At 52.3% G+C, this 17,033-nt stretch overlaps 1 protein-coding gene across 2 annotated transcripts in view; it reads left to right on the top strand.

Moving 5' to 3' along the window:
• The first annotated feature begins 271 nt into the window (after positions 1-271).
• Positions 272-17,033, top strand: part of IL6R (interleukin 6 receptor) — a 53,654-nt gene continuing 36,892 nt past the window's right edge. The window contains exon 1 of one of the 2 annotated variants that reach the window (XM_037050650.1): positions 272-713. In XM_037050650.1, the coding sequence (XP_036906545.1) occupies positions 629-713 (85 nt within the window). In that variant the 5' untranslated portion in view covers positions 272-628. The remainder of the gene's footprint in view (positions 714-17,033) is intronic. The other variant, XM_037050649.1, reaches the window with a different exon arrangement.

The following is a 17,033-nucleotide window of genomic DNA, read 5'->3' as shown; positions in this document are numbered from 1 at the left end:
GCATGCTTGACAGTGATGGCGAGGGGCGCATGGCCTCCTCCAGAGCTCTCCAGGTGCTCCATTCACAGCGTCATCCAGTTCACGAAACCAAAAATCAAAAACGACCAGTGTTGGCTAAATCCCCTCCTCTCATCAATGGAACCTAGGGGAGGGGCCCTGCCCATCCCCCCCCCCCCCCCCCCCCCCCCCCCCCCCCCCGCCCCGGGCTCGGGGTCTCCAGCCCTGGGACTCAGGTGTGGCGCCCTGGCAGGAAGCCTGTGATCGGTCGGGGCGCGGGGCTGTTGCGCCATCCGCTCCGGCTTTCGTAACTGCACCTTGGGGCGGCCCAGAGACGCCCCAGCGCGAGTTCCTCAAATGTTTTCCTGCGTTGCCTGGACTGTCCGCGGCTCTGAGTCACGTGCAAGTGGGAAGTCGCACTGACACAGAGCTCGGCCAGAAGGAGCCCAGCCGGGCACCGCGCGGGGCTCGAGGACTCGCCCTGCGCGCCGAGCGCGGGCCCCCCAGGGATGGGGGCTGCCCTAGGTGCCTGAGCCCGCCCGCCGCCGCCCCGCCCCGGTCGCCTGGTCCCGACCCGCCCGCTCGTCCGCCTGCCCGTCTGGAACTATGGGCCACTAGCCAAGGAGAAAGCATGCTGGCGATCCGCTGCGCCCTGCTCACCGCCCTGCTGGCCGCGCCGGGGGCGGCACTGGTCCCAGGGGTCTGCCCCGCGCTGGGTAAGGGCCTCGCGCGCACCTGGAGGGCTGGGCCAACTGGCGGGTGGGGGAAACCGCTGTGGCCGCCGCAGATGGGGGCTGGTGAGCGGCCTGAGGAAGGAAAGGAGGGGTGAAGGCTAGCTTGGGTTCCCGCGGGCACAAGGTGCGGGCTCCGAGTGGCCCAGCTGTTCCGTCGCGGGCGGGGGGCGCCCGTGCTCCCTGCTGCGTCCTGCGCCTTCGGAGGTGCGGTCTCTGCTGAGACTGCCCTGCGGCCGGGAAGCACCCTGTGGTCTACTCGCAGGACTTGGTGTGTTCTCAGAAACCCGATTCTCCGGTCTCCTTCCAGTGTTCCTTACACAACTGGGTACTTGGTGACTCTGAGGGGAAATACCCCAGCGGGGTGGAGTTCCCGCCTAAGGCACCCCTCCAGCCTCAGCTTCGGTTCGGGGGGCACCTTGCCTGGCTCTCCCCTCAGCCCCCTAGCTGTATGTGTGGATGACAGCGCCCTGACTGTTGAAGGGACTGACTTCATGGGCGCTGAGTCACGACCCTCTGGCTGCTTGCACAGGCTTCCGCAGACACCAGCTCTACAAGCTGTGTGCCCAGCCCTGGGACTTGAACCTAAGTGGGAAGGATGATGGCCAGGGATGGGGACGCCTTGAGGCTGGTACACACTGGACTCCACTTCCAGAGGACAGGAGGAGGGGTGAGGCAGAGGCCAGGGGGCACTTTTGCTCCTGTTGACTGTAATCTGCCCCTGGCAGGGTGCCCGACTCTGGGTCTAGTCTGTCCAGTCCAGCTGGGCCACTGCCTCTCCAGAGGTTTATTTTAGGGTCTGAGGACTTCTCTGGAGACAAAGCGGAAAACCAAGGGGGCAGGCTGATGTCCCCGCTGGGAGATAGCGCTCTGGAGCTGGGGGCCGGTTCCTCCATTGCATGGAGGCGCTGCTGGTTGAGGCTCCTGTGCTTTAAGGCATGTTTTCTAAGTCTCCACTGGGTCTAGTATGCTCGAACCTTGTTTCAGAGAGGAGACTGAGGTTCAGAGAGCTTGGGGTGGGAGAGGCCCACCCCTCCGTGCCCCTGAGTTCCAGTGCAGCAGGTCCCCAAGACTCCCAAATGTAGAACTAGCACAGCAGGAAGAGCTGAGGGGTGGTTGGTGCCAAGCTGAGCGTGACCCCTGGCTGGCTGAGCGCTGGGGCAGAAGAGCCCGGGGAAGGGAAGTGGAGGCCCGGGCTTGCCCATCATGGTGGCAGAGGGATGCGAGGCAGAGTTGAGGCTCCTGGCAGGAGGGAGCAAGGCTCCCCTCCCTGCCTCTGCTGCTGCTCACACCGCAGCCAGGGCCCCTACCCCAGGGGGTTACTGCTACCTCTCTGGAATCACTGCACTCCTGAGCGGTTAGGCGCTGTGAGGGCAGCCAGTGGCCATCGTTTCTCCATTTCTCTGGTGCCCAGGCGGGGTGGACAAGGTGGTCTCAAGGCGTGGACAGGCTGTGAATTTAAGGCAGAACTGAGAATTTGGGGAGGAAGTGAAAGCCCTCGCAGTTCAGAAGGAAAATGCAGAGAAGTAGAAAATACCCAACTCCCCTCTTACACCCACGCAGACGCAGCCCACAAACTTGAGAGTAAAAATAAAGACATTGTACAGGAAGCATGGAGCAAATGACTGAGATATCTTGTTTTGGAGAAGTGAGGGGCCAAGGGTGAGCAGCAGCTGGAGTGGGTCTGCAGGGGAGGTCCACGGGCTCTCCGGGCGGTGGGGTCTTACAGCCAGCAGACCTGCCTTCCTTGGTGGGGGGGTGCTGCCCACACACCCTGGAGCTCACATGCACTGGCCATGGACCCGGGCTGCGCCCGGGTGACTCAGGGTCTCCTGCTGCCTTCTGCAGAGTGACAGCACACCGAACACACACACATACCTTGCTGTCATTCAAATTCCTGGCTCAGCTCTGAGCTTGCCTTTCAGGCGATTTCTTCCTGCCCTCCATGTCTACCCACTTTCCTGCCCTCAGCCTGCATCAGTATTTCTCAAAGGATTAGTTCTGGGTCTGATTGCATCAGAACTGGTGTGTGTGTGTATGAGAGAGAGAGAGCGAGAAAGAGAAAGAGGGTGGGGCTGGGGGCAAGCCCAAATGCCGATTCTTGGCTCCAGATATACCCAAGAGAAATATCTGGGAATGAATCTTGGGAAATGTCTTTTTCAACAAATGTCCTTTGTGATCGGCAAGTTTGAGGATGGCTGGCCAAACAGCGAGATTGAGGAACTGAACTAAAGCCCCTGCCAGGGGCCGCGGCTTCCACCAGCTGGAAACCTGCTCCTGCTTTGGCTCTGTCCTTGAGTATTGAGTGCAGCAAACTTTTGTTGAGTCCGTGTAAACCCTATGGGGCCTGTGTGTGGTCAGCCACCCAGACTCTGCCTTAAAGGAGCTTGAATGTGGTTGGGTGTCAATCCCTGAGAGGGACTGAGGAAACTCAGCCATGTGACATGCCCTGCTCAGTACCCACCACTTGATGATGAACTGTCTGGGGGTGGGGGTGGGGAGGAAGCCGCTCTGACTGAGGACCAAGACCCCAGGCAGCAGGCACCTCGACCCCGGCCCCGTCACTTCATCCTGGGACTGGGCCAGCAAAGCCTCCCCTCTCAGGGTGGGGGTCACCCAAGGTGGCCTGGGTTCCCGCAGTTGTGAACATGCACCCCTCTCCTTTCCTTGCTGCTGTCTCAGCAGGCCTGCAGGCCACCAGCCCTGTGAGGGACAGGATTCCTGTCACGAACCCGGGCTTTTCCAGGTCAGTCTTAAAGGCTACAGCTCTCCTCTCTAACATGGTAGCTGCTTGCTAAGTATGGCTATGTAAATTTAAGTTAATTGATATGAAATCAAATTGAAAGTGTGGTTTCTTAGTTGCGCTAGCCGCGTGTCAAGTGCTCGACAGCACCCGTGACTAAAGGCCTCTGAGCCGGACAGAAGAGATGAAAGGCATTTTCCTTCGCGGGCTCGGGAGAACTTCCAGAGGCTTCCTGTTGCTTCTTCCTTTGTCCCTGTCTAGTCCTTCTTTCCTCCTGCACCCGAACGCAGCTTGTCTGGTCTGGGTGGTGGCTGAGGCTGTGGCGCCAGGCAGACCCCTGCCTGCCCTGCCACGCAGAAAGGGTGTGAGCTTGGGCGAGTGGTCTCACCGCTCAGAACCCCTGTTCTCACCCGGAAAACACAGGTAATTACATGACCGTACAGAGTGGAAGGGGAAAACGGGCCAGACTGTATTTTAGAAGAAGTCCCTGGTGCAGAGCAAGTGCTTAAAGAGGAGTAGCCAATAATTCATTCGTTTGAAAAAGTGTTTTCAACCGCTGCTGGGTTCCAGGCTCTGTGCTAAGAGCTATAGATACAGCCGGGAGCAAAGCAGACGAACTCTCCTGCCTCGTGGGAGCTTCGTTCCAGTGAGGATGCAAATGAAATATGTAGTGTGATTGTGGCCCAGGCAGAGGAGGAAGAATGACTCCACGTGGAGGGATTGGGGGATTGGGGGAGTTAGGAGTCGTGCGTTTGTGTTGAGGGGGCAGGTTCAATGGATCCCTTCGGGGGGAAGCCAGGGGAGTTTTCACCGAGATGGTTATGTGAATGAAGGCCTGAAGGAAATATAAAACTATTTAGAGATTCCTTATGTACCTGTCAACCAAAACACTTCCACAGCCAAAAGCTTTTCTGAAGCAAAAGTGTTTATGGAGCTAAATGCTGGCAGGGAAGGACCAGGTGCTAGGCGTGTGGGCGAAACCGCCCCCAGTGGGCAGGGTCTGCCCTCCTGGGCCCTCGACACATTCGTATGTTGTATTGGGGCGGGAGGGAAGGAAGAGATGTAAGTCGTTTTGACACTGGCTGTGGGTGCCGAGGGTGGGGAAGGTGGGAGCCTGTAAGGAGTGTGTGCTCCTTTGGACTGGGGTGGGCAACAGTCTGGACAGTTCACGCGGAGCAAGAAATGGGAGCCTGGTGGTTGGAAACGCCTGCCTGTTTGCTTTAGATAATTGTGAAAATAGTCACCTGAAAGTTAACTCACTGTTCCAACACACTCTGGAGAGCATGCGCAAACTTTCGCTGGTCGTCCTGCAATTGATAACTGATTAACTTCTCTTGTCTCTCCCTCCCACCCTCCAGCTGTAATTTAGTTTAGGACCCTTCAGAATTTCCTCCTTGTTACTCTCATCTTGGGCAGGAAAATTCCTGCCTCCTCTGGCATTACCTGTGGGTGGCCCTGGTGAAGCTGCAGCTGTCTCTGGGGAGCCCAGGCCTCAGCCATGGGGCTCCTTGGATTGGTTCATATCACTTTGTCAGGTCATGAACTGTCACTGAGGCTCAAGTCTTCAGGAGAGAATCCTTGAGGGCTGCAGGGGCCAGGGGAACGCAGCGAAGAGAAGCTTTGATCTTTCTGTCTGGTGTGGCCCAGGGAGCTTCTTTCGGGTAGTTGACCTGTGTGGTCTAATCTTGTCTCTGGCCTTGAGATCCAGAGAGGTCCCAAGGCTCTGGCAGAGTCAGGGATTTTTCTGCATGGTCCTGGGTTCGGCCTTGACTTTCAGCCGCACCTCAGTGGGCTCCCCTGCTCCCCCCGCCCCCAGTCCCTGCCAGCTTAGCCCGAGGGCTCTACCCTTAGGTGTGTGTCCCAGAGGCTGTCATCCAGGCTGTCCCCTAGCACCAGTTCTCATTCCCCTCCACCTCCCAATTTCCTTTTCTGAAAAACATCTTTTGGTCTTTGCCCTCTTCATGACGGTGATGACAGTGTCTGTTGCATATTGAGTGCCAGCTGTGTACACAGAACTGTGCTGGACACTGCGTCTGTGACCTCCTTTACCCTTCCCAGCAGCCTTAGGTGAGAGGGGGTTACAGCCATTGTGCCGACGGGGGAGGTAGTAAGACAGGCAAGGTTTTATTGGAGGTGATGGGGTCAGTTTTGGACATGTTGCCACTGAGGTATCTAGAAAACCAGGAGAAGACGCTGAGGAGTTAGATACAGGAGTCTGGAGTTTGAGAATGAGGACTGAGCTTGAGGTTTGAATTTGGGAGTCTTGCGTGTTGATGGAAATGATCTAGTAGAGACCAAAAATTGACACAGAAAGGGAGGTGAGAATTGCTGGAGCAATTCCCCAGAGTAGGCAAGAGGAAGCAGAAGCAGAAGCTCAGAGAAGGTAACTAACTTGCTCAAGGTCGCACAGCAAGGAAGTGACAGACCAGGCTCTGAACCTTGCTACTTTCACCGTATCACTGTGTCACTAACAACTCCCACTCTTTAAAGGATGGGGACCTTAAGGTCATCTCTCTTCAGAGTGTCCTCCTCGATACCACACCCACTGGTACGGCAGGGGTGGCCCCACTTTCGTCCCAGGAAGTGTGTGCTGCCTTCTCTTCAGTACTGAGTATACTAAAAGGCCGCAGTGTATATTTCAGCCTTTGCGCCGTAACCCCATGTTCATTCATTCATAGCACTTTGAGTCAGGAGAATGTTTTGAACCATATGTCACTATAAGTGAGCTTTCTCCCTCTCTAAGAGAGGCAGCTGGTGCAGCAAAGTGAAAACAGCCTAGTGGTTGGACAACCCGGGCCTGCCTGCTGGCTGCTCACTTCACCAGCCAGCCCACCTTGGGGGCGAATCACCTCGAGCCTCGGCAAGAACAGGTGTCTAGACCCTAACAAACAGTAGTGGGTGCTCGATAGTTGTAACTGATCCCAGGAGCCTGTTTTGGTGGGAGGAGGGCAAAGCTATTAAATTAATACTTTTTCATAGAAAAGGGGAAAGATGCACTAATGTAGTGTGAATAATAATTATAATTGTTCATGGTTTTTGAGAGATTAGGTATGTCCTAAAAATAGTACTAAGGTTTTAACATTAATTATCTAATGTAATTCTTGTGACAACGCTTTGAAGTAGCTATTATTATTAGTTCCATTTTATAGATGGAAAAAATGAGGCCTAAAGAGGTGAGAAACTAGACCAACAACATCACACAGCCAGTAAGTGGCTGACCTAGAGTTTGAACTTGGGTGTGTCTGAATCCTGGGCTTGAACTCTTGACTACTGCACCCAATGGACTAAGAAAAGTTTACTTATTTCTATTAAATAAAGAACTTCCTCTTTCATTTTTTGATATTTCATTGTATGAACACATTGAGTTTATTTGCCCAGTTTCCTTTTTTTTTTTAAATCTTCTCCCAAGGATATGCTTATTGATTTTAGAGAGAGAGGAAAGGGAGGGGGGAGAGAGAGGCGGGGGAAAGAAACATCGATAGTTGTTCCACTTATTTATGCATTCATTGGTTGCTTCTAGTATGTACCCTGACCAGGGATTGAACCTGTAACTTCGGTGCATTGGGATGATTTTCTGACCAACTGAGCTACCCAGCCAGGGCCAATTTTTGCATTTTTAAGAAACATTTGTGGACTTCTGGCTAAGATGGAATCATAGGTAGACACACTATTCCTCCTCGAACAACCAAAATAAGGACAACAAAAATTTAGAAACAAAGTAACAACCAAAACTGAAAAAACTGAACTCTATAGAAAAGTCCGACAACCAAGAGGTTAAAATAGACACATTTACCCAGACTGGTAAGCAGGGCGGAGTCGGGCTGCTGAGCAGAGAAGGGTCACGGCACAGGAGGTAGTGACACTGGGCACGCAAGGCACTCTGGGTGGACCCTGGGCACCCAGGCTGCGGCTGGCGAACCCTGGGTGTGGGGTGGCCATGGCAGACCCAGCAAGGCGGCGATTGAGAAGTGGGGCACCGTGTGCAAAGTGGCTGGCTGACGGGCAGTGGTCCCACAATTGCATGCAGATAACTGGGGAGTGAGACAGATCACACAACCCAGGGTCCTAGCGCTGGGAAATAAAGCCTCAAAACACTGATTGAAAACATTTGTGGGGGTTGAGGCGCAGGGAGAGACTACCACCCTCACAGGAAAGTTTGTCGGAGAGACGCACAGGATCCTAGAGCACGTGCAGGCCCACCCACATGGGAGTCAGTACCAGAAAGGCCCAGTTTGCTTGGGGGAAGCAGGGGAAGGAACTGAGGTGCAACAGAGAGCGGAGCAAAATGCCATTTTTTCCCCTCTCGGGCCCCGCCCCCGCACACAGAGTCACAACCCAGCCACTTGAGTTGCCCCACCCTGGTGAACATCTAAGACTCTGCCCCTCATACGTAACAGGTGGGAACGGACCAAAACATTATGGCTCAAGTAGAAAAACAGCTCAAAGCCCCAGAGCCAGTGCTTCTAAGTAACCAAGAAATAGCCAACATATCAGATGCACAGTTCAAAATGCTGGTGATCAGGATGCTCACAGAACTGGGTGATTTTAGTCACAAATTAAATGAACAAATGAAGGCTACACTAAGTGAAATGAAGCAAAATGCACAGGGAACCAATAGTGATGGGAAGGAAACTGGAACTCAAATCAATGGAGTGGACCAGAAGGAAGGAAGAAACATTCAACCAGAACAGAATGAAGAAACAAGAATTCAAAAAAATGACAACAAGCTTAGGAACCTCCAGGACATCTTTAAATGTTCCAACATCTGAATTATAGGGGGTACCAGAAGGGGAACCAGAAGGGGAAGAGAAACAGCCACGAGTGGAAAACTTACTTGAACAAATAATAAGGAGAACTTCCCCAATCTGGCAAAGGCAATAGACTTCCAGGAAATCCAGGAAGTTCAGAGAGTCCCAAAGAAGGTGGACTCAAGAAGGAACACACCAAGGCACATCATCATTACATTAGCCAAGATTAAAATGAAGGAGAGAATCCTAGAAGCAGCAAGAAATAAGGAGACAGTAACCTACAAAGGAGTTCCCATCAGACTGTCAGCTGATTTCTCAAAAGAGACCTTACAGGCAAGAAGGGGCTGGAAAGAAGTATTCCAAGTCATGAAAGGCAAGTACCTACAGCCAAGATTGCGATATTCAGCAAAGCTATCACTTAAAATGGAAGGGCAGATAAAGTGCTTCTCAGATAAGGTCAAGTTGAAGAAGTTCGTCAGCACCAAGCCCTTATTTTACGAAATGTCAAAGGGACTTATCTAAGAAAAAGAAGATAAAAACCATGTATAGTAAAATGACAGCAAACTCACAATTATTAGCAAACTAAGGTAACAACTAGATGGAGATCACATGGAGAGTTAGTAACAGGGGAGTGGGAGGAGGAGGAGGGGAAAAGGTACAGAGAATAAGTAGCATAGATGGTAGGTAGAAAATAGACAGGGGGAGGGCAAGAATAGTATGGGAAATGTAGAAGCTAAAGAACTTAAGACACATGGACATGAACTAAAGGGGGGGAATGTGGGAGGGAGAGGGTGTGTAGGGTGGAGGGGAATGAAGGGGGAAGTGGGACAACTAATGGCATAATCAATAAAATATATGTAAAAAAGAAACAATATAGAAAAAAGAAACCTTTGCATAATCTAACTTACATAAACTGCCTATTTATATTCATTGCTCATTTAAAAAATGGGTGGTTGGTCTTTTTTTTACTGTTCACAGGAGCTCTTAATATATTAAGAATCTTAGTTCTTCATCTGTGATACAAGTTGTGAATTTTTTCTCCAACTTGTTATTTGTCTTTTGACTCTTTTTTTCCTGGCAGAAGATGGGTTTTGCCACACAAATTTTTAAAAAAGTAGTTCAATATATCAGGGTTTTTAATGACTTCTAGGTTTTATGTCATACTTAATAAAGTCTTCCATATGTCAATATTACTTTGAAAGATTCTAATTTGTTTTTCTGGTACTTAAAAGTTTTTTATATTGAAACATTTGATCTATTTTCGTTTCTCATAGAGTGAGGAATGAGGTATGGCTCTAACTTTTTCTCCAGTGGAACCTATTGTTCCTTTACAGTTTATTGAGTCTTTTCTCTACTGATTTTAAAAGTCACTTTTCAAATCTATCAGATCACTGTGTGTACTTGGTTTTATACTGTTTCTCAGCATAGCAGGTAGTTAAAGACAAGTTCTGAAACCCAATGGCCTGGGTTTGGGACCTGGCTCACCCCTGATCAGCTGTATGGCAGTGTTCTGCTCTGTAAGATGGACTGTTGGGAGGGCCCAGTTAGGTGATCCGGGTGCATTTGGGACAGTGGGTGTGTGTAGCTAACAATCAGACTAAGCTAGTTTTTAAAAATTGTGGGAAAATATGAGTTGCATAAAATTTGTCATCTTAGACATTTTTAAAGTGTACAGTTCAGCCCTGGCTGGGTGGGTCAGTTGGTCGTAACATTATCCTGTGCATCAAAAGGTCTCAGGTAACCCATGGATGTTTCTCTCTCACGTCAATGTTTCTCTCTTTCTCTCTCTCTAAAATCAATAAACACATCCTTGGGTGAGGATTAAAAAAATTAAATGATACAGTTTAGTAGTGCAGACCAGGCTATTTTTGGTTACTATTACTTCTGAATTTTCTAGCATCTTCCATAGTGTTGTTTGTCCGTGGGCCAGTGGCACACTGTTTCAGTTATGGTGGCTTTACACTTTCCTGCACAGGCCTCCCCTGTTCCGACGTAGGAAGACTCGGCATTGCAAATAGGCTCGTGTTCCCTAAGTTAGACTCTAAATTTTCTTGATCCCAATAAAAATACCAACAGGACTTTTTAAAACTAGGCAAGCTGATTCTCAAGTTCAGATGGAAGAGTAAATAGGCAAGGATAGCCAGGACAGTTCTGGAAAAGCAGAGAAATGGGAGGGGAATTAGCCCTACCAAACTTTGAAGCGTATTATAACCCCACAGGAAGGCTGGAATCAGGTTCACAGCTTCACTGAGGACAGGTGTGCCTGCTCGTCCATTCCGAACTGTTTCCACGACCTCATGGCACGTGGGGTGGCAAGGGGGACACAGGCCTGAGCTTGGGCAGAGGTGAGAGTGCAGGAGGGGGCACTCGAGGTCCTTTGTAAGAGTGTGCATTGCAGTGTAACACGCCTAGAGGAGAGTGCCCTCGGCAAGGTTCTGAGAGCTGGATGAACTGCCATAAACCGCTTACCTGTGTAATCCCCATGGAGATACAGGGCGGAACATGACTGGCCCGGAGCCTACCCTGGGGTTCCCTCCAGTCACTCCCTCCCACACCTCCGCTTCCTGACTTCGTCCATGTGTAGCTTTGCTTCCTCATATGTGAAAGGGTAGGAGACGGTGCTGGACATGTTCAGGATGAGATGGGGCCATATATCAGGTCCTTTCTTCCTGCTCCCCCTTGCCAAGCCCCCTCCGCAAACACAGAAAAAAGTCCTCATAGGGGTCAGGCTCCTGGTTAGCCTTCCGGTGGGAAGACAGGTCCCTTTGTGCCCTTCTGTAGGGAAGGTGTGGGCCACAGGCCCTGGGCCAAGCATGACTGAGGGCTCAGGGCCCTCAGGCTCAGGGCCCAGGGCTCCAGGGCTCCAGTCCTAGCTACATGACACACTGGCTGCCTGACTGGGCCCTGGTGCTCCTGTAAAAAAGGGCAGATTGTCCCGAATCCCTTTTAAGGGCAAAATAGCCCTTCGCCCCTGTAGCCCGAACTCAGTTGCGCTGTGGACCTGGGTCCCGCGTGTGTCCCCATGTGGGCATCCATGCCTTTCTTCACCCCATGCTCAGTCTTGCCTTAATTTCTTCATCTGCTTCCTGGGGCTTGGTGGGGGTAGGGGAGTTGGATTGTTTGCCCTCCTTAGACAGCTTTTCCTCTAGTTAGTTTATATTCTCTGAGAGGTGATCCAGGCCAGACCTCTGGGCCTGGGCCAGCTGATTACCGCTGATGCTGCCAGAGGAGGATTAAGTGTTTTTCTCTTGAGGATTGGTCATATGCTAGTCCCTGATGCAGCAGCCAGCACTACCGCTCTGTGGGTCCAGAAAGCCTCCAAGGCTGCCTCTCTCCAGGTAGTATGCAGGCCATTGGGCGGAAGGATAGGAAAGGCTGTGCCAAGGCAAACACTGACACCACCCAATACAGGGTAGATACAAGCAGGCACAGGAGTGCAAACACATTAGTGAGGAGGGCGGGGGCTGCCAGTGGGGCCGGCAATCCAAGAAGAGGGACTGGGTTGGGTGGCGCTGGGAGCTGAGTTTCTGAACTTGGCAGGGGCCGTAGCTTAGACCCTGAGGGCTGGCCTCTCCCTAGAGACAGAGGAGGGCATTCCGGGGGCTGTGGGGGAAGAGAGTGGGTGACCTGGTGAGGGTCAGAGGTGGGGGCACTTTGAAACTCTGACTAGTCATTTGAGTGCTGCTGTCAGGGGAGGGGTTGAAAGGTCAAGGGTGCTAGGCTGCTGGCTCTGGGAAGAGACCCTTCTGCAGATACTCGGTGTGGCAGAGCTTGCCTCTCCTGCCCACCAACACACATCCCGCAGCACAGACCCCCCTTCCCGGGGCTCTGTGGAGGGTGGACAAGCATGAGAAGAGAAGGGCAGTGGAAACTGGGAGGCAGGGAGAGACGCAGGGTTGTGGGCAGCCCGGAAAGGAGGGCCTGGGGCTGGAGCACAGAGTGACACCTGGCCCTGGCAAGGTGGAGGCTTGGGCCAGACTCCCTCCTTCACTAACTGTAAGCTTATGGGCAAGTCCGTCACTTCTCTGAACTTCCCTGCCTCAGCAGTGGAGTGGGGCCAAGCCTTCCACATGCAGGGCTGTTGTAAGGTGTGGAGAGCTCTCAGGTAAAGCACAGGTACGTGGCGGTAAATGCTAATGAATGTTAATGAATGCTATGATTATTATTACATTGGAAGTTGGGAGGCTGGTCCCAGGCCTTAGGTTGGGAAGGCAGGGAGGGGGGTGAGCCCTGGGAACTGGTCTGGGGCCCCGTGGGGCCAAATTCTGCATTTGTTTCCGTTTGGACATGAAGGGCCCACATTCTTCTGGAGACTTCTCAACAGCCTTCTCCTTTACCTCTGAGATGGGACCTTTAATCCCCTGTGACCTCTTCTGCTATCTTGTGTCTCTGCAACCTGAGAGGCCAGAGGCCTCCTGTGCTGCCGGCCACCCCGCAGGCCCTGTGGGCCCGCATCTCTGCTCAGAATGCAGGGCGGTGGGATTAGCAGGCCTGTGCTAAAGCCGTGTCCCCAGTGGCTCACTGGGCAGCTGGTTCACTGCTTACATAATTGGGGCCAGGGACCTGAACTTGTTTTTGCTGGCAAGAGCAACAGCAAGCTGCGAGAGAGTTGAGAAATATGTCTCTGTGTGCTTTTTTCTCTGGTTATTGACATTGCAAGTTTACTTGAAGAGGGGAAAAAATAGAAAAACAACAAAGCTGCTTTGCTTTCTGGCACCCAACCTTACTTAGATTCAGAATGGGGAAGAACCCCATTCTCAGGGCTGGGCTGCAAAGTCCTGGCTTGAGGGTTGTCACAGTGGTGCGGGCCCAGTGCCCCAGGGGTGGGATGACGTGGGCATCAGGCTGGTGTGTGGGATCTGTTGCCAGGGGTGATGAGGACCTAAACTCTCCTTCCCTTAAGGAGTAGATAGTGAGGGAGGGTGTGGGAGTTTCTCCCAGAGCTCTCCAGAAATGGGAGAAGCTTTTGTGTGAGGGCACTGGGATGACCTGGCTGTCATTCCTCTCCAAAAATCATTAACTGTTAGAACAGTGAGTCCATAGATTAATTATGTGTTTTCGGGCAGTGACTGAGACAAACAGACACACACGTGCTTCTGGGCCTCAGAGCTCTAATTACTTGTACGTTAAGAGGCAAGACAGTAGGAACGGGGGCAGCAGGGAGCTTCAGATTGCAGTTGGAACCCTCATCTCACAGGGAGGGCTAGTCGGGCTGTGCCAGGGGCCGTGAGGCGCCCAGGGCCGCCCAAGTCATTGGCAAGACCAGAAATAGAACTCTGGTCTTCTGAGAACACAGAGCTGTTTCCTCTGTGCCAGTCTGCCTCCTGCTCTTGGAGTTGGACTTGACATGAAATAAATCACAGTGAGACTGTACACGGGTGGAAAGTGTCATCCTGTGGAGAACACCAGCTACCTGCCTCTCCTGGGTTCTTGCTTCTTTTTGCCCCCTGGTCCCTTCTCATAGAATGCTGCTCCCTGAGGCCCCACTCATCAAACTCCCACTCGCTTCTCAAGGCCCTGTTCACACGTCTCTTCCCTTGGGGCCCCTGCCCACGGCCCTTTTGAATGATTTCACCCTCACGACTCCCTTAATATGCCAGGGTGGCCTGTGTTATAGGTAGTTTTAAGTTCTCTATGGGGTCTGTGGAGGTTAAATAAGATTGTGATCTGGAAGAGGTGGAGAGGCATGTCAGTGCATAGTGGATCTTCGATAGCTATCAGGTCTGTCACCTAGATTAGCAATTTTTGGCCTTGCACCTGATGGGTGCACAAAACTTCTTGAATTCTTGACAAGAACAGGCCTGCAACCCTGGCCTCAGATGGCTGAGCAGTTGCTCAAGTACAAATGTTAAGTAGTGTGCTCTTTGCTGAGTGTCAGGGTGTGCCAGGCCAGCCCCTCCCTGCCATGGCCCCATCGCCCAGGGCAGGGCTGCTGGTAGGGCTGGGGCACCTCCGCGAGGAGCAGAAAGGGGTGCTCTCAGGAGCGCGCACTCTCCTCACCTGTTGCCTGCCGTCTCTTCTTTGTCAGTGAGGCCTGGCAGATTCCAGGGAACAAATAGTGGCAGATGGGTTGAGATGGTGACCTTATGTCCTCTAGAGGACCAGGCCCGCAGAGCTGAGGGCTAGGGGTATAGACTACAGAGAGAGTGACAGAACCCACAGCTGCAAGGGGTGGAGGGATGGCCACTTTCAGGCCTGGGTGGTGCTCTTGGAGCTGCTTGTCCTGAAAAATCCACCCTTACTCCACCCCTATTCCTGGTGCCCACATGCTCAGCTCCACCTCCGCCCTCTGCCCCCACCCTCCGCCCACTGCCTTGAGCCCTCAGTCCTAGACATCATAACTTGGACATACCCAGATTTTTTGTTTTAAATATATATATTCATTGTAAGAGTTATACAAGCAACTTACAGAACATTAAAAAACTACAGGAAGATGAAGGGAAAGAAATCATCTCCTGTCCCCTCACCAAGTGAGGGGACAGAGATACCAGGAGGGCATGCTGTGAACATCGCTCCTTCCTCCTCACAGAAAAGCCACGGGGCTCCCTGTGGCCACCCGGCATCAGGGTCTGACTCCGAGGTGGTTCAGGTCGGTGCAGAGTATGAGGAGGCAGGTGGGGAGGGGCAGCACTGCCCACTCTGACTTCAGCAAGTTTATTTTCTCGTGGTATTTCCTCTGAGTATTTGTGATTATCTTGCATACAGTGCTTTAAAAAGCCTAGTTAACACAGTGCTGTTCAGGGTCTAGAAGGAATACATTAGGAGGAAATACTCGCCAATGGCACAGGCAATACTCGCCAATGGCTTGTTTATAATTAATCATCTCCCATTAAAAAAAAAAAGACTCAGTTTTAGAGAAAACCATTACTCAAGTCCCTTGGCAGAGGAAGTGGCCATTATGTTGCTCCCGCAGCTCTGCTTTTGTGGAAGAGAAAAAAGTCTTTTTATTTGCTGTTTCTCCGAGCTGCACAAATAGCTTGGCTATTGTTAGTGAGTGCAGGAACAGAACAGCCCCAGCTATTGTTCAGGCCGGTCGCTAAACACAGCAAGCAAGAGCTCCAATCTGAACCGGGGTAAGGGAAGTGACCAGAGAAACCTATTTCCTGGCAGAAGCAGAAGCAGATGCGGAAAAGAGCGCTGCCTGTGGCTGCGGACACAGAGCCGGAGGGAGGTCTTTTCCCCAGCATCTCTGGGCTGGGGCTTGATGGCCGCTCTGCCGTCAGCATAGAGCCTGTCGTCGCCGGAGGGGGCACCTCCGACCACCCGTGNCAGGCCGGTCGCTAAACACAGCAAGCAAGAGCTCCAATCTGAACCGGGGTAAGGGAAGTGACCAGAGAAACCTATTTCCTGGCAGAAGCAGAAGCAGATGCGGAAAAGAGCGCTGCCTGTGGCTGCGGACACAGAGTCGGAGGGAGCTCTTTTCCCCAGCATCTCCGGGCTGGGGCTTGATGGCCGCTCTGCCGTCAGCATAGAGCCTGTCGTCGCCGGAGGGGGCACCTCCGACCACCCGTGTCAGCTGTGAGTCGTGCTCCTGGGAGTTTTCAATGTGGGGGCCCTGACGCTCCGGTCATGTTTTCGGCACCCTGCATTAAACAAACATTTATTAAGCACCTTCTGAACTCTCTGATGAGGGCTAGCAGGAGCTCACAGTTGGGGGAGGGGAGCCCAGGACCGTGCCACGTGGAAAGTGCCAATGAAAGGGTGAGCCATTCACCGCCCTTGACCCCTCCTTGGACCTTCATGCAGCCTGCCTGTGTCCATTTTGTGTCGGTGCTCCCAAACTGCCTTGTGAAATCTGACGTCTGCTCATCGCCTGGTGGGGGATGTTGTAAGCGCTGCGCCCTGGGGCCACCCGCCAGCAGATAGCCCTGCTCTGGCAACATCATCATCTGTGGGAGATGCCCTGTCCCGCAGACCTCTCTCAGCCGCTGCGGAAGAGAACAAATTGTCCCCGACACAACCTTATTCCAGGGGGAAAGGGGGTGGTGATTCCCTCTAGCAGGGAATGCCCCCAGCCCTTCTCCCAAACAGCTTTTACTGCGAATGGTTTGTGTAGGGGTACACAGCATACAGGCATAGCTCATCAATCAATGTCAAAGGCTACAGTCATACAGAAACAGGTATTATCCATAGATAACAATTGAAGAAAAGCAGAGATCTGCCTCAGGTTAGTCATGCTGACACTAGAGGGTCTTTAAGGCGAGTTTCATGAGATAAGGCGTTTACTCTTTATGCCTTGAACTTAAACATCCAGCTTATATCAACAGGGCCATACAAAGCAAAACAGAGCAGGCTTCAAAGGATGCAATGTATTTATCCGGCCTGGTTTCCCATGGAGCACCCTCAGTGCGGGGTCAGGTGGTGCCTACCCCCTGTGTTTCCTGGTCTTCCAGGGAGATGTCCTGGCCTCTTTGAAGGCTGCTCTCATGGGGCTGCAGTCTCCAAAACCACATAGAGTGGTCCCCAAAACTCATCTTTGTTCCTGCAGTGAAAATAACCTGTGTGTGAGCGCATAACCTGTGTGGCCCTGTTGGGTTTTATGCGTACAGCTGCTTTATCAAGGAGAAAATGGAAAAGCGTACATATTGATGCAGAGCTTAGAAGCGTTGGTGTGTCTTCCAAACATAACCTCTTTTGGGCTCAGGTGGAAATCGACACTTGGACCGAAGGGGCAAGCTGCTGCCTTCATCAGGCACTGTTCGGGCTTAGGCCCATTGGAGTTATGGAGGAAAAGGACACGTGTAACATACACACTGGGATCAGCGGTTGTCCTCAGGGAAACCCGGGAAAATGCACCAAAGCTACGTGTGAAGA

The sequence above is a fragment of the Sturnira hondurensis genome, unplaced genomic scaffold, assembly GCF_014824575.4.
Source record: "Sturnira hondurensis isolate 20B ecotype Veracruz unplaced genomic scaffold, ASM1482457v3 Scaffold0006829, whole genome shotgun sequence".
In the NCBI taxonomy this organism is placed as follows: Eukaryota; Metazoa; Chordata; class Mammalia; order Chiroptera; family Phyllostomidae; genus Sturnira; species Sturnira hondurensis.
The sequence above is the reverse complement of the archived record's forward strand: the minus strand, read 5'-3'. Positions and strand labels throughout refer to the sequence as shown.